The 22044-nt window shown below is 42.8% G+C and overlaps 1 protein-coding gene across 1 annotated transcript in view; it reads left to right on the forward strand.

Annotated features, from left to right (window-relative positions):
* The window catches only part of LOC140200400 (alpha-1A adrenergic receptor-like), a 63957-nt gene extending 45313 nt beyond the window's left edge, over window positions 1-18644 (forward strand). Inside the window, exon 2 of the mRNA XM_072263678.1 lies at window positions 16892-18644. Within this exon, the coding sequence (XP_072119779.1) occupies window positions 16892-17496 (605 nt within the window). The 3' untranslated portion in view covers window positions 17497-18644. The remainder of the gene's footprint in view (window positions 1-16891) is intronic.
* The last annotated feature ends 3400 nt before the right edge of the window (window positions 18645-22044 follow it).

The raw sequence follows: 22044 nt of genomic DNA on the forward strand, positions 1-22044 counted from the left end.
TATTTATTGAGCAACTTGCACCTGAACATGACTTCAATTGTAACCAATTCTTCTCTACTGTGTGTTGCGGTGTGGAGAGTACAAGGTAGCTGAGCTGTTATAAAAACAAAACACTGTGTCAATCAGTCTGACTTGCTAGCGCTACGTCTCTCTCAAAAAGCTGCTTCCCATCCTCAGCGCCTTCTGTTACTATTTCAGATCCCCTTTGCTTTGCAACGCCTGAGCTAGTAGCTGGGAATGATAAATCAATCTATGGTGCATCTTCATCTTCACCCTTTTCTGGCATTTCTGCTAATTGCTCCCTGCTGTAACTGACTGAGAGAAAGAAGGAACAAACTAGGGTTGCAGTGAGGAGAAGATAGAGACAGGGGAATCGATATTCCTGCTTATACCTGTATCCCGGAAGGAAGTGTGGGATGAAGGAAATTTTCAATATGAGAAGATGTTTCAGCCCCATGATGGCCAATTCTCTGTCGTGACTGCTCATATTACAACAGCATCTTCTCAGTGCGAGGGTTTGATGCTGGCATGCTTGTCTTCCATTGGTTTGCTAATGTTGGAGGGATCTATCATAGCAACCGCATGTTATGGACTGTAGTCTACCTGACCCATTCCCTCATTCACGTCCCTCACTAGTCTCCAGTTGCATTTTTGAGGTTTGCTTGTGGCTGTCCAGTAAGGTTGAACGTGATGATGAAACTTTAAGAACTTATAAAATACACTTAAATAACTTCAAGTCAACTTTTGCTTTAATTTGAAATGGTAAATTTATTTAACATGCCTTCAAGTTATTGAGTAAAATTATTAAATAAAGAAGTCAAAACAAATTGCTTAACTATTTAGTGCAGTTTCGCAACCATATTCCAAAAGCAGCAATGCCTTGTGTAAAGCTCAGAGACCAGATGCAAAGTGCTTGGGAGCTCCAGCTGGTCTCCAATTTCCATTGACAGTGCAAGAAGTAGAAACCAAGGACAAACCAGTTCATGGTGGAGACCTTGTTGGTAGTCTTCAGCAGAACTGCTGGTGAAAAATAAGTACATAACAGATCATCGTGTTTGGTTGAATCTGGCAGCAGATGTCGATAGTGAAATGTGTGTCATGGTGCAGTGTTTGTGTTGGAGGGCTCTGATGAGAGTATGGAGTCCTCATTGCTGGAGATAGTTGGACCTAAGGTGCATTGGGCATGTGTGCAATTGGTGGGAAATGATATTCGAAGGTGCATCAACTGATGACATAGAACATAGAATAGTACAGTACAGGCCCTTCAGCCCACAATGTTGTGCCAACCCTCAAACCCTGCCTCCCATATAATCCCCCAACTTAAATTCCTCCATATACCTGTCTAGTAGTCTCTTAAACTTCACTAGTGTATCTGCCTCCACCACTGACTCAGGCAGTGCATTCCACGCACTAACCACTCTCTAAGTAAAAAACCTTCCTCTAATATCCCCCTTGAATTTCCCACCCCTTACCTTAAAGCCATGTCCTCTTGTATTGAGCAGTGGTGCCCTGGGGAAGAGGCGCTGGCTATCCACTCTATCTATTCCTCTTATTATCTTGTACACCTCTATCATGTCTCCTCCCATCCTCCTTCTCTCCAAAGAGTAAAGCCCTAGCTCCTTTAATCTCAGATCAGAATGCATACTCTCTAAACCAGGCAGCATCCTGGTAGATCTCCTCTGTACCCTTTCCAATGCTTCCTATAGTGAGGCGACCAGAACTGGACACAGTACTGCAAGGGTGGCCTAAACAGAGTTTTATAGAGCTGCGTCATTACATCACGACTCTTAAACTCTATCCCTCGACTTATGAAAGCTAACACCCCATAAGCTTTCTTAACTACCCTATCTACCTGTGAGGCAACTTTCAGGGATCTGTGGACATGTACCCCCAGATCCCTCTGCTCCTCCACACTGCCAAGTACCCTGCCATTTACTTTGTACTCTGCCTTGGAGTTTGTCCTTCCAAAGTGTACCACCTCACACCTCTCCGGGTTGAACTCCATCTGCCACTTCTCAGCCCACTTCTGCATCCTATCAATGTTTCTCTGCAATCTTTGACAATCCTCTACACTATCTACAACACCACCAACCTATGTGTCGTCTGCAAACTTGCCAACCCACCCTTCTACCCCCACATCCAGGTTGTTAATAAAAATCACGAAAAGTAGAGGTCCCAGAATAGATCCTTGTGGGACACCACTAGTCATAATCCTCCAATCTGAATGTACTCCCTCCACCACGACCCTCTGCCTTCTACAGGCAAGCCAATTCTGAATCCACCTGGCCAAACTTCCCTGGATCCCATGCCTTCTGACTTTCTGAATAAGCCTACCGTGTGGAACATACAGCTGAAGTTGCTGTCCCTTTTCCAGCACAACATTTATTCGCTGGGATTTGGCTCCAGATATTTAGCAGAATTCTCCTCTCCCACTGGTTTTGCTGAGTGAGCCTGGAGAAACTCCTGGTACCTTACCAGACCCCATCCCCTCCCATCTGACGCACCTTCCCACCTCTTGTCCAACACTTCCATTATTACATCAGGAAAGCATAGTGCCTGTCCTCTCCCATACTGAGCCAAGACTGCAAGAATAAATTTCTTTCACTGTTACTCTTAAGCCATAGTGCACACCTGCTTTAAGGGGAAGAGTCTGACTTTAATTGTCATTTTAAATTCTCCTGGAGTTGAACTCTGCTGATGCATTATTCAACCCAACATCAAAATCTTAAGTTGGCTGGATGCTATAAATGTATTAATAAGAATACTGCTCAAAGGTTATTAAGTGTTCCTATCCCTCAAATGTCCATCAAGATCTCCATGCTGGGTACCAGTTCTGATGGTAGGGCAGTGACCTCTCTGTTACAGCACTAAACATCAGCTAGTACTTGGAGACCATGTTCAAATCTCCCTTAAGGGCAATGTGAGGTGTGACTTGAACTCATCACTGGGTAACCCAGATGTATTTACTCAGAGAGGATTATTGGTAGTGGCTTATTATTGTCATGCGTACGAAGACAGAGTGAAAAGCTTTAGTCTGGGTGTCATCTGGATGGATGATGCTATACATAAGTACATTAAATTAATAAAAAGAAAACAATGCAGAATATAGTATTACAGAGAAGGTGCATGCAGTTACAGTAAACAAATAAAGTGTAAGGACCATAAGAAGGTCCTTCCTTCCATTGGGTCCACTTTGAGACTATCGGCCCATCGTAACACTAATCCTACACTAACCCATTTTATCTTCCCTCCCAGAATGCACCACTCACCAACATGCTCCGGTAATTTTACTGCGATCAATTAGACCGAATATTTTTGGGATGTGAGATGAAATTAGAGTGCCCAGTTGAAACCCATGGGGTCGCAACGTGCAAAGCCTCCGCAGTGACAGCAGCGGAGGTCAGGGTCAACCAGCACAGGCCAGGTTGATGGAGTTATGAAGGAGCAGTTGTACCAGCCAGGCACTGTGCTCACCCTTATAGAGAAAAACAGAATAGAAACAGGCCCTTCAGACCAAAAAGGTCATCATTAGCAGTAGAGGAAATTCTTACCCTTCCTATGGAGAAATTAAAAGGTGGATGACTAAAATCTAAAGGAGTTAAGCAATTTTTGTACACAAAATTGGTGCTGTGTGTATTTCTTGCACTGAACTGGGTAACCTGCCAAAGGTCCACTCTAAATCATGTGCAAATGTTTTGGCAGTGCATTTCCCGACAGCAGCAGTCCATAATGGTTGCACCTGCCACGTCACTGATGCGTTGGTCATTGGGTAGAGAGCTGGCTGTAGAGACACCCTCCATTGCAACAGCATAAAGAGCTGCTGTGTAGATGAGGGAGAACAGGGATGCATAGCATGGTATTCTACCCGGGCGTTTGCAGACAACCTCAGCCTAAGGGTGTGACCTAGTTGTACAAGTAGGCTCTAGCCACTGATCAAGGGATAGCAGTCATCACATCGGATCACAAGTGATTGCAAAACAAGATGACACGGGCTCAACATAAAGCGAGCACCCTCAACAAACGCTGAACAACGACACTGGGAAATGTTCTTTAAAAGACATCCATGCAATGCTGCAAATCTATTAATTGCCTTTGCATTCCTGAATCCTGTGATCTATTCTCCTGGGAATTTTTAAAAATTTTAATTTGAAGTTACTAGTGAAGGTGCTGTGTTGACTTCCATAACTGCAACTTATGGTGCCAGTGGAGGAAGTGTCTGAGATCCTGTAATCTTGAGCTGTGCCAGTGTGAACCACTTTTGCCTGAGGCAAATTCCTTTTGGTTGTCGACTAAACCAAAAACAATTTAATGAATGCAGAACTGCTTTTTGTGCACAAATCACCCATATATTTGAGCTAATGATTTCAATTTCTTGGCAGTATTATTTCATAGGACAGATTTAAGACCATGAGATATAGGAGCAGAATTGGGCTATTTGGCCTATCAAGTCTACACCACTAATTCATCATGACTGATCCATTCTTATACATGAGAGTATGTGAACCACCTTCTCTTGCCAAAGGGTTTGTTGCTGTATTGTTCTATGTTATATCTATTTAAACCTAGCTGGTTTGTCTTCTTAAACTGAACCCTTACATACATTGCGTCAAAGTTTGAGAACAATAAGTTTACTAATAAGGAAAGTGATCAAGAATACACAGACATTCTGAAACCAGTGGTAACTGCAGCCCAGAAACTTATTTTAGACATTACATGACATCTGCATCGCTAATGGATTCTTCATAATAAAATATATAGATATACATAACATTATTGAGACTACCAGTGTGTTCCATTTATTTTTGGTCAATAGTGTGTTATAGCAAATACTGAGAGGTGAAATGTCATAAGTACTATTGGCATAGTTTTAATAGATAATACAGGAAGGTTGTGAAAGTGATATTCTGGCATTAAATATCCAGATCTGTCCATTATGATGATCCGTCACAACCAACAGAGTTAAAATGCATTGGGGGAGAAATTTGTTTGCAGTCACTAACACTCCACACACTGCTGTGGAGCTGCAGATTATGTTCAAATTTGAATTTCAGTTCTATAGACGTCCTCAACAATATCACTCACTATAACAAGTTTTCATGTGCCTAACTCCTGGAGTTCAGGTCTAATGGTATACTCAGGCCAGGAGAGAGCAGGGGAGGAAAAGGTTCAGGTGCAAGTGATTGAAGTAGAGGAGGTGAAGATTTAATATGATGGGAGAAATAGAAAGGAGAGATAAAAGGCGAGAGCAGAGAATGATGATGGACAAGGAGATTTTGGATGTCCATCTGCACCTGTCAATGAAAGCCAACGTGCAGGTACAGCAACTAAAATCAGAATCAGAATCATGTTTAATATCACCAGTATATGTCATAACACGCACAAAGTAGGAAAGTAGGAAACTTTATCATATGGTGTGAGCAGAATTATCTGCAGCTTAATGTGAAAAAGACTAAGGAGCTGGTGGTAGACCTCAGGAGAGCTAAGGTACCGGTGACCCCTGTTTCCATCCAGGGGGTCAGTGTGGACATGGTGGAGGATTACAAATACCTGGGGATACGAATTGACAATCAACTGGACTGGTCAAAGAACACTGAGGCTATCTACAAGAAGGGTCAGAGCTGTCTCTATTTCCTAAGGAGACTGAGGTCCTTTAACATCTGCCGGACGATGCTGAGGATGTTCTACGAGTCTGTGGTGGCCAGTGCTATCATGTTTGCTGTTGTGTGCTGGGGCAGCAGGCTGAGGGTAGCAGACACCAACAGAATCAACAAACTCATTCGTAAGGCCAGTGATGTTGTGGGGATAGAACTGGACTCTCTCACGGTGGTGTCTGAAAAGAGGATGCTGTCTAAGTTGCATGCCATCTTGGTCAATATCTCCCATCCACTACATAATGTACTGGGTGGGCACAGGAGTACATTCAGCCAGAGACTCATTCCTCCGAGATGCAGCACTGAGCGTCATCGGAAGTCATTCCTGCCTGTGGCCATCAAACTTTACAACTCCTCCCTTGGAGGGTCAGACACCCTGAGCCAATAGGCTAGTCCTGGACTTATTTCATAATGTACTGGCATAATTTACATATTACTATTTAACTATTTATGGTTCTATTACTATTTATTATTTATGGAGCAACTGTAACGAAAACCAACATCCCCCAGGATTAATAAAGTATGACTATGACTAAAATGCTGGAGAAACTCTGCAGGCCAGGCAGTATCTATGGAAAAGAGTACAGTCGACGTTTCAGGCCAAGACCTTTCAATGGGACTGGAGAAAAAAAGATGAGGAATCAGAGAAAGAAAGTTAGGGGAGGGACTACCATTCAGGGCCCCAAACAGTTCTTCCAGGTGAGGTGACACTTTACCTGTGAGTATGTTGGGGTCACTTACTGCACCTAGAGTGGCCTCCTGTATATCGGGGAGACCCGATGCAGATTGGTAGACCACTTGGCCGAGCACCGAGCTCCATCCACCAGGAAAATGCGGGATCTCACAGTGACCACCCATTTTAATTCCACTTCCCGTTCCCATTCTGACATGTCAGTCGATGGCCTCCTTGACTATCATGATGAGGCCACACTCAGGTTGGAGGAGCAACACTTCATATTCCATCTGAGTAGCCTCCAACCTGATGGCATGAAGATCGATTTCTTGAACTTCCAGTAATGCCCCCTCCTCTCCTTCATCTTTCCACATTCCTATTTCCCTCTCTCAACTTACCTGCTTACCTGCCTATCACTTTCCTCTGGTGTTCCTCCCCCTTTTCTTTCTTCCATGGTCTTCTGCCCTCTCCGATCAGATTCCCCTTTCTCCAGCCCAGTATCTCTTCCACCAATCAAATTCCCAGCTCCTTACTTCACCCTCCTCCCCTGCCCCCCTCCACCCTGGTTTCACATATCACCTTATGGTTCTTTGTCCCCTTCTCCCACATTCTCACTCTAACTCCTCATCTTTTTTCCCAGTCCTGATGAAGAGTCTTGGCCCAAAACGTTGACTGTGTACTCTTTTTCATAGATGCTGCCTGGCCTGCTGAGTTCCTCCAACATTTTGTGTGTGTTGCTTGGATATCTGGCGTTTGCAGATTTTCTCTTGTTTAGCATATATCGTGAAATGTGGCAGCAGTTCGATGGAATACATGATAAATGTAGAAAAAAACTGAGTTACGGTAGGTATATATATGTATATTAAATAGTTAAATTAAGATAAGTAATGCAAAAACAGAAATTTAAAAAATAAAGTAGTGAGGTAGTGTTCATTGGTTCAATGTCCACTTAGCAATCGGGTGGCAGAGGAGAAGAAGCTGTTCCTGAATCGCTGAGTGTGTGCCTTCAGGCTTCTGTACCTCCTGCCTGATGGTAACAATGAGAAGAGGGCATGCCCTGGGTGCTGGAGGTCCTTGATGATGGAAGCCACTTTTCTGAGGCACTGTTCCTTGAAGATGTCTTGGATATTATGGAGGCGAGTACCCATGACAGAGCTGGCTAATTTTCCAACACTGCGGCTTACTTCGCTTGGTGATGCAGCCAGTCAGAATGCTCTGCATGGTACATCTGTAGAAGTTTCTGAGTGTTTTAGGTGACAAACCAAATCTCCTCAAACTCCTGATGAAATCTAACCACTGTCTTGCTTTCTTCATAGCTGTATTGATATTTTGAGACCAGGTTAGATCCTCAGATATATTGACACCCCTAAACTTGAAATTGCTCACTCTCTCCACTTCTGATCCCTCTATAAGCTGAATAGTATGTAAATCTTTATTACAAGAGATTTTGCCTGCAGGAACAAGGATATCTCACTACAATTCTACAGAGCCTAGGTGAGAGGACATCTGGAGTAATGTGTGCAGTAGTTGTGTCCTTACCTAAGAAAAGATATGGTCACCATAGAGAGAGTGCAACAAATTTACTTCTTCAGCGATTTGATCGGGGCACGACTGCGCAAGCGCATGGACATCAGCCAGTGAGAACAGCGAGAAGAGTTTAAAAGGAGACAGCCTTATACAGCAGGCGACAGTGTAGAGGGAGACACAGTAGGAAGGCTTTGGCTCAATGGGTCGAGGCGAGGTAGGTTGCCTGAGTGGAATACAGACAGGAAGTACATGTGTGAGGCCGGTTTTCTGTTTTCGGTGTCAGATGTGGGAAGTCCTGGAGACTCCCAGCCTCTCGGACGGCCACACCTGCACCAGGTGCATCGAGCTGCAGCTCTTTAGGGACCGTGTAAGGGAACTGGAGAGGCAGCTCGATGACCTTCGTCTGGTCAGGGAGAGTGAGGAGGTGATAGAGAGGAGCTATAGGCAGGGAGTCACACTGGGCCCTGGGGAGACAGATAAGTGGGTAACAGTCAGGAGAGGGAAGGGCAGGAGTCAGAGGCTAGAGAGTACCCCAGTGGCTGTACCCTTGACAATAAGTAGTCCTGCTTCAGTACTGCTGGCGGGGACAGCCTCAGTACTTGGAGCTATGATGTTGTGGCCATTACAGAGACTTGGATGGCTCAGGGGCAGGAATGGTTACTTCGAGTGCCAGGTTTTAGATGTTTCAGAAAGGACAGGGAGGGAGGCAAAAGGGGTGGGGGCGTGGCACTATTGATCAGAGATAGTGTCACGGCTGCAGAAAAGGAGGAAGTCATGGAGGGATTGTCTACTAAGTCTCTGTGGGTGGAAGTTAGAAACAAGAAGGGGTTAATAACTCTACTGGGTATTTTTCATAGTCCACCAAATAGTAACAGGGACATCGAGGAGTAGATAAGGAGACAGATTTTGGAAAGGTGTAATAATAATAAGGTTGTCGTGGTGGGAGATCTTGATTTCCCAAATATCGATTGGCATGTCCCTAGAGCGAGGGGTTTAGATGGGGTGGAGCTTGTTAGGTGTGTTCAAGAAAGTTTCTAGACACAATATGTAGATAAGCCGAGAAGAGGAGTGGCTGTACTTGATCTGGTATTGGGAAGTGAACCTGGTCATGTGTCAGATCTCTCAGTGGGAGAGCATTTTGGAGATAGTGATCATAATTCTATTTCCTTTACCATAGCATTGGAGGGGGATAGGAACAGACAAGTTAGAAAGCGTTTAATTGTAGTAAGGGGAAATATGGGGCTATCAGGTAGGAACTTGGAAGCATAAATTAGAAACAGATGTTCTCAGGGAATTGTACAGAAGAAGTGTGGCAAATGTTCAGGGGATATTTGTGTGGTGTTCTGCATAGGCACGTTCCAATGAGACAGAGAAAGGATGGTAGGGTACAGGAGCCCTGGTGTACAAAAGCTGTTGTAAACCTAGTCAAGAAGAAAAGAAGAGCTTACAAAAGGTTCAAAAAGCTAGGTAACGATAGAGATCTAAAAGATTATAAGGCTAGCAGGAAGGAGCTCAAGAAAGAAATTAGGAGAGCTAGAAGGGGCCATGAGAAGGCCTTGGCAGACAGGATTAAGGAAAACCCAAATGCATTCCACAAGTATGTGAAGAGCAAGAGGATAAGACGTGAGAGAATAGGACCAATCAAGTGTGAGAGTGGAAAAGTGTGTATGGAACCGGAGGAGATAGCAGAGGTACTTAATGAATACTTTGCTTCAGTATTCACTACAGAAAAGGATCTTTGTGATTGTAGGGATGACTTACAGCGGACTGAAAAGCTTGAGCATGTAGATATTAAGAAAGAGAATGTGCAGGAGCTTTTGGAAAGCATCAAGTTGGATAAGTCATTGGGACCAGACGAGATGTACCCCAGGCTACTGTGGGAGGCGAGGGAGGAGATTGCTGAGCCTCTGGCAATGATCTTTGCATTATAAATGGGGATGGGAGAGGTTCCGGAGGATTGGAGGGTTATGGATGTTGTTCCATTATCCAAGAAAGGGAGTAGAGATAGGCCAGGAAATTATAGACCAGTGAGTCTTACTTCGGTGGTTGGTAAGTTGATGGAGAAGATTGTGAGAGGCAGGATTTATGAACATTTGGAGAGGCATAATATGATTAGGAATAGTCAGCATGGCTTTGTGAAAGGCAGGTCATGCCTTATGAACCTGATTGAATTTTTTGAGGATGTGACTGAACACATTGATGATGGTAGAGCAGTAGATGTAGTGTATATGGATTTCAGCAAGGCATTTGACAAGGTATCCCATGCAAGGCTTATTGAGAAAGTAAGGAGGCATGGGATCCAAGGGGAAATTGTTTTGTGAATCCAGAACTGGCTTGCCCACAAAAGGCAAAGAGTGGTTTTAGATGGGTTATATTCTGCATGGAGGTTGGTGACCAGTGGTGTGCCTCAGGGATCTGTTCTGGGATCCCTACTCTTCATGATTTTTATAAATGACCTGGATGAATAAGTGGAGGGATGGGTTAGTAAATTTGCTGATGGCACAAAGTTTGGAGGTGTTATGGATAGTATGGAGGGCTGTCAGTAGTTACAGCAGGACATTGATAGGATGCAAAAATGGGCTGAGAAGTGGCAGATAGAGTTCAACCCAAATAAGTGTTAGATGGTTCATTTTGGAAGGTCAAGTATGATGACAGAGTATAGTATTAATGGTAAGACTCTTGGCAGTGCAGAGGATCAGAGGGAACTTGGGGCCCGAGTCCATAGGACACTCAAGGCTGCTGCGCAGTTTGACTCTGTGGTTAAGAAAGCATACGGTGCATTGGCCTTCATCAATCGTGGGACTGAGATTAGGAGCTGAGAGGTAATGTTGCAGCTATATAGCAATCTGGTCAGACCTCACTTGGAGTACTGTGCTCAGTTCTGGTCACCTCACTACAGGAAGGACATGGAAACCATAGAAAGGGTGCAGAGGAGATTTACAAGGATGTTGCCTGGATTGGGGAGCATGCCTTATAAGAATAGGTTGAGTGAATTCGGTCTTTTCTCCTTGGAGCAACGGAGGATGAGAGGTGACCTGAAGAAGATGAGAGGCATTGATCGTGTGGATAGTTGGAGGCTTTTTCCCAGGGCTGAAATGGCTAGCACGAGAGGACACAGTTTTAAGATGCTTGGAAGTAGGTACAGAGGAGATGTGAGGGGTAAGTTTTTAATGCAGAAAGTAGTGAGTGCATGGAATGGGCTGCCGACGATGGTAGTGGAGGCGGATACGATAGGGTCTTTTAAGAGACTCCTGGACAGGTATATGGAGCTCAGAAAAATAAAGGGCTATTTGTAACCCTAGGTAATTTCTCAGGTAAGGACATGTTTGGCACAGTTTTGCAGGCCAAAGGGCCTGTATTGTGCTGTAGGTTTTCTATGTTTCTAAACATTCATTGGATTGATTCTTGGCATGACAGAATTGTCAAGGGAGGAGATACTGGGTCAACAGGCCAACAGAGTTTGGAAGAATGGGAGAAGATATCTTTGGAATATACAAAATTCTGACAGGGAATGTTAGATTGGATGGAGGGAGGATGATTCCCCTTGCTGAGATGGGGAGATAGTTGGAGAGGGGAGGGAGACTAGAACCAAACATCACCTTTTAAGGTATGAATTTATATTTACATTGTTTAGGAAGAGCAGTAAGATAAACCAGGTAATAAGAGGCCCATAAGCCTTATAGAGAAATTAATGGAGAAAATTCCAAGGGATGGAATTTAAGTATACTCAGAGAGGCAGAGACTGATTATGAATAGCCAGCAGGACTCATTAATTTAACTGAATTTTTTGAGGAAGTAACATAGAAAATAGGACAGTACAGCACAGGATTAGGCCCATGGTGTTGCAGCAAACTAATTGAAGTATTAATTAAAAGCCTAACTAAACTAATCACTTCTGCCTACACAAGGTTCATATCCCTTCAGTCTCGGTACATTCATGTGCTCCTCTGAGAGTTTCTTGAACACCTGCATCATATTCGCCTCCATCACCACTCCTAGCAACATGTCCAGGCACCCACGACGGTCTGTGTAAAATAACTGCCGTGCACAGCTCTCTTGAATTTACTCCCTCTCAACTTAAATTCCAACCTTGGGAGAAAGATACCAGCTGGCTTCCGCATCTTCAGAGTAAATAGGCCAGGTCTAGCTCACCTCCCCTTATAGCACATGTCGTTTAATCCAGAAAACATCTAGTAAACCTCTTCTACACCCCCTCCAAAGCTCAAGATTGTCCAATAACGCGGCGACCAAATTAAATATAATACTCTAATCAACATAACCAGAGTTTTATAAACTGTAAAGTAACTTTCTGACTCCTCACTAGTAAAGGCAGGCAAACTATATGCCTCATTTACCATCTTATCAACCTGTAGTAGTCACTTTCAGGAAGTTATGGGCTTGGTCCCCAACTTCCCTCTGCACATCAAAGCTTAAGGATCTTGCCATTAGTAGACCACTATCCTTTTACACTTGACATCTTAAACTGCAACACTTAACATTTAGCAGTGTTAAACTCCACCTGCCACTACTTTTCCCATATCTGCATCTGATTTAAATCCACTGTAACATTTGGCAGTCTTCTCTGCCATCCACATGACCAATCTTCATATCCTCTGTAAACACAGTAAACCACCCATCTATGTTTACATTCAGGTCATTTACATTACAAATAGCAGAGACTCCTGTGAAACACCACTAGTCACAGACTTCCAGTCAGAATGTGTCCCTTTGACTATTACTCCCTGCTTTCAATGAATGAGATAATTCTAAATCCAAACTGCCATTCATCGTGAACTCTATGCGTCTTAGTCTTCTGAATGACCCTCACATGAGGGACCTTGCTCAATGCTTTACTAAAATTTACGTAGACAGTGCCCATAGCTGACCGGAAGAGCACTGAGAGCGGTAAGTGTAAAGGAGTTGGGGGCTTGCTGTTCTGGTTAACAACAGATGGTGCAATCCTGGTCATATTATGATTGAGGAACGTGTTTGTAGACTGGATATTGAACCTTTTGCTGTTGGACTCTGGCCATATTCCACCGAGATACAACACTGGGCGTCACGGGAGGTTGTTCCTGCCTGTGGCCATCGAACTTTGCAGCTCCTCCCGTGGAGGGTCAGACACCATGAGCCAATAGGCTGGTCCTGGACTTATTTCCATCTGGCATAGTTTGCATATTGTTTGTGGTTTTTGTATTGCTATATTTATGCTCTATTCTTGGTTGGTGTAGCTGTAACGAAACCCAATTTCCTTCGGGATCAATAAAGTATATCTATCTATCTATCTAGCTCATCTTCGTTACTTCCTCTAAAATCTCAATCAAGTTAGTAAGACATGACCTGCTGTGTACAAAGCCAAGCTGACTGCCCCTGGTTTTCCAAATGCTCAGAAATCCTCGCCCCAAGAAGCCTAGAAACCTGGGAAAAAGATACCAGCTGTCTATCTTATCTATGCCGCTCATAATCTTATAAGATTCTATCAGGTCTCCCCTCAATCTCTGCCACACCAGAGAACACAACCCAAGTTTGTCCAACCTCTCCTTTTATTACATGCCCTCTAATCAAGGCAGAAGCCTAATAAGCATCTTCTGCACCCTCTCCAAAGCCTCCACATCCCTCCTTTAATAGGGCAAACAGAACTGAAAGCAATAGTCCAAATGCAGCCTCTCCAAAGCTTCCACATCCTTCCTATAATACAGACAGAATTGAGTACAATAGTCAATAGATCTTTGTTAGGCTGCAACATAACTTTCTCACTCCTGAACTCAGTGCCTTAACTAAGAAAGACAAGCACACCATACATCTTCTTTACCACACTATCAACCTCTGTTGACACCTTTAGGGAACAATGGGCTTAGACTTTAATACCCCTCTGTATATTAACACTGCTTAGAGTCTTACCATTAACTGCATACTGTCCCTTTACATTTGATCTCCCAAGGTGCAATATCTCATGCTCGCTCTGATTAAACTCTGCCATTCTCTGTTCATATCTCCTACTGATCCATATCCCACTATATCCTTTGGCAATCTACACTATGCACAATGCCACCAAGATCCCACAAGAGGCCTGGAAGAGAGAAAAAGAATCACATTTCTCTGGCTCTCTTCAGGATGTCCCAAATTGCATAAGAGACCCAATAAATAATTTTGAAATGGAGCCATATGGCAATGGAGCAAAAGGAGTGGTCCATTTGTTAATGCAGACTTGCACGACCAGTCATGTGTCAATGATTAATCATCAGAAATGTTGAGTGGAGAATAAGTATTGATCAGAACTCTGCGATGACTACTGTGCAATTGTACACAATAGCCCCACATGGTTTTCCGTGTCATCGAAAGTCAGGAGACAGGTCCTTGATTGAACATGCCTTTGAAGAGACAGCACCTCAGACCCTGTAGAAATCCCATCACGACTGCATAGCAGCATCAGCCTGGACTTTTAGATTAGATTATGAGGACACGCAGTCCTCTTTTATTGTCATTTAGTAATGCATGCATTAAGAAATGATACATTATTTCCTCCGGTGTGATATCACAAAAACACAGGACAGACCAGGACTGAAAAACTAACAAAACCACATAATTATAACATATAGTTACAACAGTGCAACAATACCATAACTTGATGAAGAACAGTCCATGGTCACAGTAAAAAAGTTCAAAGCCTCTCGAATGTCCCACATCTCACACAGACAGGAGAAGGAAGAAAACTCTCCCTGCCATGTCCGACCACAGTCCGACTCTGAGTCGTCCGAAAACTTCGAGCCCCGATCAGCTCTCCGACACTGAATACCGAGCACCATCTCTATCCGAACGTTTCGACCTCAGCCTCAGTCACCAGCAGCAGGCAAGTTCGAGGAATTTGAGGCCTACCCTCTGGAGATTCTCGATCGCACAGTAACAACAGCAGCGAACCAGGCATTTCAGAAATTTCTCCAGATGTTCCTCTGCTTCTCACGTCTGTCTTCATCAAATCAGAATTGCCCACGGCCCCTATTTAACAGATATGATATCATTTCACTGGAGAGCTGCGCGTGCTGCGTCGCGCTGCCATCTTCTCCTCCCGATTTTGGGCTGAAAACTCAGAAAATATGAAACAAAGATCCCTCTTACTCTCAAGGGAAGCACAAAGCAATAGAAAATCACAGTCACAGGCCTGCCTTCTGGAGCACAGTTTGAGGTGGGGGGAGTAATTAATAGTATCTACAGGAAAATTCATAAGAGAGATCAGGACATTGAGCAAGGAATGTAGCTGAGCTGCAGTTTGCACTGACACCTAGTGGCTTTATTTGGAATTGGAAAATGACTTGAATCAAAAGTTTAATTGCTGTAATAATGAACTTCTCACTGACCATTACCAAGACAAGTACTTGGTGAAACTGTCGTCCAATGTCATGGCCGGTATGGTAGGTGTGTGCTGATGCCGTTAAAATGGGTGTTACATAAGTAAAGCAACACCCATAAAATGCTGGAAGAACTCAGCAGGTCACGCAGCATCTGTGGAAATGAATAAACAATTGATGTTTCGGGCGAGACCCTTCCTCAGGACTGGAAATGAAAGGGGAAGATGCCAAAACAAAAAGGTGGGGAGGGGGAAAGGATAACTCGAAGGTGATAGGTGAAGCCAAGTGGGTAGATAAAGATAAAGGGCTGGAGAGGAAGGAATCCGAAAGGAGAGGAGAGAGGACCAAAGGAGTCAAGGGCCCAGCAGGAGGTGATAGGCAGGCCAGAAGAGGTAAGAGACCAGGGTGGAGAATAAAAAAAAGGGGGGGGATTATTTTTAACCAGAAGGAGAGATCAATATTCATGCCATCAGGTTGGAGGCCACCCAGACTTAATATAAGTTATTTCTCCTCCACCCTGAGGATGGCCTCATTATGGTACAAGAGGAATTTAGGGACTGACATGTCAGATCGGGAATAAGAATTGGAATTTAAACGTTTGGCCACGAGGAAATTCTGATTCTGGCAGATGGAGCATAGATGCTCGACGAAGGAGTCCCTAGATTTACAATGGGTCTCACCAGTGTAGAGGCTGCTGCACCATACACGATAGACAACCCCCAGCACATTTGTAGGTGAAGTGTTGCCTCACCTGGGAGGACTGTTTGGGGCCATGAATGGAGATGAGAGAGGAGGTGAATGGGCAGGTGTAGCATTTAGGATGCTTGCAGGGATAAGTACCGGGAGGGAGATCCAAAGTGAAATCAAATTTCTACAAATTGGTCTAAATTCATAGATTTACAGCTGTGCCATATTCTTTCCATTTCTTGATGACCGACTTAACTGTAATCCAAGGGATATTCAGTGACTTGGAAATTTTCTTGTATGGATCTCCTGACTTGTGCTTTTCAATAAGCTTTTCATTGAGTTGCTTGGAATACTCTTTTGTCTTCATGGTGTAGTTTTTGCCAGGATATTGACTCACTAACAGTTAGACCTTCCAGATACAGGTGTGTTTTAACTACAATCAATTGAAACACCTTGACTGCACATAGGCAATTTCCATTTAACTAATTATGTGACTTCGAAAACCAATTGGCTGCACCAGAGATGAATTGGTGTGTCTTACTAAAGGGGGTAAATACTTACGCAATCAATTATTTTGTGTTTTATATTTGTAATTAATTTAGATCACTTTGGATCTGTTTTCATTTTGACAGGAGTCTTTTTCTGTTGATCGATGTCAAAGAAAAGCCAAATTAAATCCACTGTGATTCTGAGATTCAATGTTGTAAAACAATAAAACATGAAAACTTCATGTCTTTAATAATAAACTTGTATACATATAGGAAGAAGTTTCCAAGTTTCAAACAGAGAAGAGTGGAGCACTTACAGTTTTAGGCTCTTCAGGAAAAAAAGTGAATTCTTTTCATAGATTTAACTAAGAAAGGCCACTTTTTCTTTTTGAAAAAAAGCTTAGCATTATACGGAAAGAGGGTAACACTGTTGTCTAAGTATTAGCATAATTATTATTCTTTATTGATTTGTTGATTTTCAAAAACATGAATTTAACCTGTGAACTTTGTCTTTCACAGGTTCATTCTTTCCCTCGTTGAAACCAACAGAAACTGTCTTTAAAGTAGTATTTTGGCTAGGGTACTCGAACAGTTGTGTAAACCCCATAATTTACTCTTGCTCCAGTAAAGAGTTCAAAAGAGCTTTTATCCGAATCCTGAAGTGTCAGTGCCACCGCAGAAAGCGACCGGTCTGGCGGGTTTACAACTACAACTGGAAGATGAGTTCTCTCGACCAGCAGCGAAAAGACTCGATGGATGATGGCTCTTTTATTTTCAGTGTCAATGACAGAAGGTCGCCGCTGTCCCACAATGAGAAGAACAAGCAGCCGAACATGGAAATGTGCAGCCTGCGAGGCTGGAGGTTGTTGCCGTCCCTTCGCCGCTCTTCCTTACAGTCCAATGGATCAAAAGAAAACTACAAGTTTCCTGGAAAGACTATCAATGGGGAATATGGTGTTTGTGCTAATTCGATCATACCCACAAAGAAAACCACAACTTTCGGGTGTTTTACAACAAATTCTGAGGAATTTCAAAACAGCGTTCCTATTAAAAAGGACTCAACATGCTCCAGAAACAAATATTTAGACAAGAACCAAGACTTTCATTGCAACGTCTTGTTGTGAAGTGCTATTTTGTTGTAATGCTGTAATGTTTACAGAAATATCAATGCACATAATATTATAATTGCTATTTTTCTACTCACTTCTGTATGTGTGATAACTTATTGTTTCAGATGTATATTATGTTATTATGAAAATGTCATATCCTCAGGAAAAAGTCTGCTACCTAGAATGCACAATTCACACTACACTAAAAATGTTTTGTTTGCATTTATAGGATCACTGATTTGGGAACTGCTTAAGTCTATGTTAGATGAAAGATTGTCTCACATAAAAATGTTTCCTTGAAAATAAAAAAAATAAGCCAATTAGGAATGTTTGCTGGGGTAGGATGTATGAAACAAATGACTTTTGCACAGAGGGTGACTAAATAATGTTTTACATAAAATACCTCTGTGTTATAGGATTCTGCAGGCTCGTAAAGTTGTATGGCCAGTTTCATAGTAAAACACACAAAATGCCAGAGAAACTCCATAAGGTCAGTCAGCATTTACGGAAAGGAATAAAGAGTCAATGTTTCAAGCCGAGACCATTCATCAGGACTAGTTTTAAATTCTGTTCACTCCTGCCAAACTAGTTTAAGTTTCCCCAGAAGTAATACAATTTAATGTTGGAAGAGAGGACAAGGCACTGGCTCACCCTGGGTTGGCTGCTGATTATTAATAGCAGATACTGGAGAGTTGGGTTGGCTGCTGATTATTAATAGCAGAAACTGGAGAGTTGGGTTGGCTGCTGATTGTTAATAGCAGAAACTGGAGAGTTGGGTTGGCTGCTGATTATTAATAGCAGAAACTGGAGAGTTGGGTTGGAGCAACGCACATCAAAGTTGCTGGTGAACACAGCAGGCCAGGCAGCATCTCTAGGAAGAGTTGACGTTTCAGGCCGAGACCCTTCGTCAGGACTGCTGATTGTTAATAGCAGAACCTGGAGAGTTGGGTTGGCTGCTGATTGTTAATAGCAGAAACTGGAGAGAGGGCTCATATGATGGAATGGACAGACAAAGAAGGGGAGGATTCATGATAAAATCGTAACAATAAATTTTTCATTTATAACCGGTCATTTTTACCTAAGATTTCATAATAATAAAGTCTGGTAAGCCCTATTGCTAATGCAATGCACTTACTCAATGAAAGTCTTTAAATAAAAACTTCAAAAAGTAGTATTCTTCCAGTTTTATTTACAAACGTAATTGCTGGTGTCTTCTAATTGTCAACACAACAAGATTAATGAAGAAGAGGCAAGTTAGTGAAGAAAAATGTTGATAATTCACAACCTGGCAAATCAACATATGGTTTGTAAAGTTAAAGTTTTAGTACAAGCTCATCTTGGGGCAAAAATGTGTGAAAAATATCCCTCTGGCAATGTGCACTCCTACAAGCTGAATACTAGGTAACAGTGGTTGCTCTATTCAAGCCATCTAATCTACTGATTTCTCTAAAGCTGACATTACATCAATGCAAAACCACAGTCAATTACAATAAGTTCAATGTTCCATTCCCAGGTAATCACATGCAAAGTAAATTATCATAAACAAAAAAGATTCTGCAGATTACATTTACAGATTCGGTAAATTATCATTTCCTATGCTTTTTAGTTTGAGATTCAGGGGCAACAATAAACAGAACCACATAATAAGCATAGGTTTGTCCTAACCAGCTACACGAAACAAGTAACACTTTTGCACCTGATATTTCCTAGCATTGGCTCTATAACTCACGTTGTCATTACTGATGAACATTTCCACCAATACCAATGAAACTTGGAGCCTGCAGCTCTTCACAATGAATGTTAGGGAATGGTCTCACTAGATCTGGGAGCAAAAATGCTTTTTGAACGTTTCAGACATTTAAATTGAACATTTTATATGCTTGCAAAGGGTGATGCATGTATGGAATGAGCTGCCAGAGAAAGTGATTGAGCCACATACAATAACATTTTAAAGATACTGAATAAGCACTTGGATAGGAAGGGTTTAGAGGGATTTGCAACCAATGAATGCAAATGGGACTATGGTCAGTATGAACAAGCTGTATTACTCTATGCCTCTAAAGACCTCTTTGCTGACATTGAGAGACCAACTGGTTAGCCTCAGAACTGGCTCTGACTGCTCTAACACTGTCTTGATGAGCAATGCCTTGTCACCTTGTAGCACCCATGACTCCTTCACATTGAGCGTGTCCTCTATACGAGTCACTTTCAGCCACAGGAACTTCCCCGAGAGGTGGTTCCTAGGGAGAAAGGGCCTTACCCTAACACTGTTGTAGCGTGCACAGTCTGGACTCCTGCCACAGCAAATGAGTGCATTATAATTTGAGACAGCAAAGTGCCAGAATAGAAGTGAGAATGCCTTTGTTCTTGTTGCCTCCATCACTCCTGGGCATCCTGGGACATATAGGAGGGAGATTGAAAATCTGGTTGAATAGGGCCACAACAACAACCCCTCACTCAACATCATCAAAACTGAAGTGCTGGACTACAGGAGGAAGAGACTGGAAATCCATGAGACAGTCTTCATTGGGGGATCAGAGGTGGAGAGAAGCACCTCCTATCATAAGAGTCATGGAATCATAGAAAAATACAGCATAGAACTAGGGCATTCGGCCTACCTAGTCCATGCCATCAATGTATCTATCTAAACTACACCTAAACATTCAAATCGAGCTTGCACACACCACTTGCACTGGTAGCTTGTTTCACACTCTCATGACCCCCTGATGAAGAAGTTTCCCCTTATGTTCCCCTTAAACTTGTCACCTTTCACCTTTAACCCATAACCTCTAGCCTCACTCAACCTCAGTGGAAAAAGCCTGCTTGCATTTACCCTATCTATACCCCTCATAATTTTGTATACCTCAATCAAATCTTCTCTCAAACTTCTATGAGCCAAGGAACAAGATCCTAACCTATTCAACCTTTCCTTATAACTCAGGTCCTCCAATCTCGGCAATTTCTTAGTAAATTTTCTCTATACTCTTTCAACCTTATTTACATCTTTTTTCAAGGCAGGTGACCAAATCTGCACACAAATTAGGCTTCACCAACATCTTATTCAACTTCAACATAACATCCTATCTTTTATATTCAGTACTTGGATTATAAAAGTCAATATGTCAAAAACTTTCCTTATGACCCTATCTACCCATAATGCATTTTCAATGAATTATGGACCTGTATTCCCAGAACCTTTTTTATACCACATTCCTCAGTTCTGTACTGTTCACTGTGTAAGAACTACCCTGGTTGGTCCTACTGAAATGCAGCATCTCGCACTTGTCTGCATTATATTTCCTCCGCCAGTTTCCTGCAAGTTCTCATAGTCTTCCTCATTGTCAACGACAGCCCCAATCTTGATGTCATCCTTAAATATGCTGCTCCAGTTAACCACATTATCATCCAGATTATTGATATGAATGACAAACAGTAACAGATCCAACACCAATCCCTGCGGCACTCCACTAGTCACTGGCCTCCAGTCAGAGAGGCAACCATCTACTACCACTCGTTGGCTTCTCCCACAAAGCCAATGTCTAATCCAATTTACTTCCTCATCTTGAATTCCAAGCAACTAAACTCTTCTTACCAATCTCCCATGTGGGACCTTGTCAAATGCCTTGCTAAAGTCCGTGTAGACAACATCCACTGTCTTTCCCTCAACTTTCCTGGTAAATTACTCAAAAAGGTCTGTAAGACTAGTTAGACATAACCTAACATGCGCAAAGCCATGCTGACTATCCCTAATCGGTCCATATCTATCCAATTACTCATATATCTCATCCCAAAGAATACCTTCCAATAACTTCTCCCTACTGATGTCAGGCTGACCAGCCTATAATTTCCTGGCTTATTTTTAGACCTTTTCTTAAACAATGGAACAACATTAGCTATTAATTTGCCCCAAGACAGCGAACACCTCCTCCTCTATAATCTGTATATGGCCCATGATCTCACTGCTGCTTTGCCTCACTTCTATAGACCCTGTGTCCATCTCCTGAGTAAACACAGATGTAAAAAATCCATTTAGTGTTTCCCCCATTTCTTCTGGCTTCATGCATAAATTACCATTCTGATCTTCCAAAGATCCAATTTCGACCCTTACAATCCTTTTGCTCTTTACATATCAGTATAAGATTCCCCTTCACTTGTCTGCTCAGGCAACCTCATGCTTTCTTTTAGCCCTCCTGACTTCTTTCTTAACTGTCGTCTTGCATTTCTTATACTCCATATTATATAGGCATCTATTAGTCTCATGAGACCATGGATTTGCGCCTTGGAAGGTTTCCAGGCGCAGGCCTGGGCAAGGTTGTATGGAAGACCAGCAGTTGCCCATGCTGCAAGTCTCCCCTCTCCACGTCATCGATGTTGTCCAAGGGAAGGGCATTAGGACCTGTACAGCTTGGCACCAGTGTTGTCACAGAGCAATGTGTGGTTAAGTGCCTTGCTCAAGGACACACGCGCTGCCTCAACCAAGGCTTGAACTAGCGACCTTCAAATCACTAGACGAACGCCTTAGCCACTTGGCCACTCACCAACTCCATAAGCACCTCATTATAA

Source organism: Mobula birostris, chromosome 7 (assembly GCF_030028105.1).
Source record: "Mobula birostris isolate sMobBir1 chromosome 7, sMobBir1.hap1, whole genome shotgun sequence".
Lineage (NCBI taxonomy): Eukaryota > Metazoa > Chordata > Chondrichthyes > Myliobatiformes > Myliobatidae > Mobula > Mobula birostris.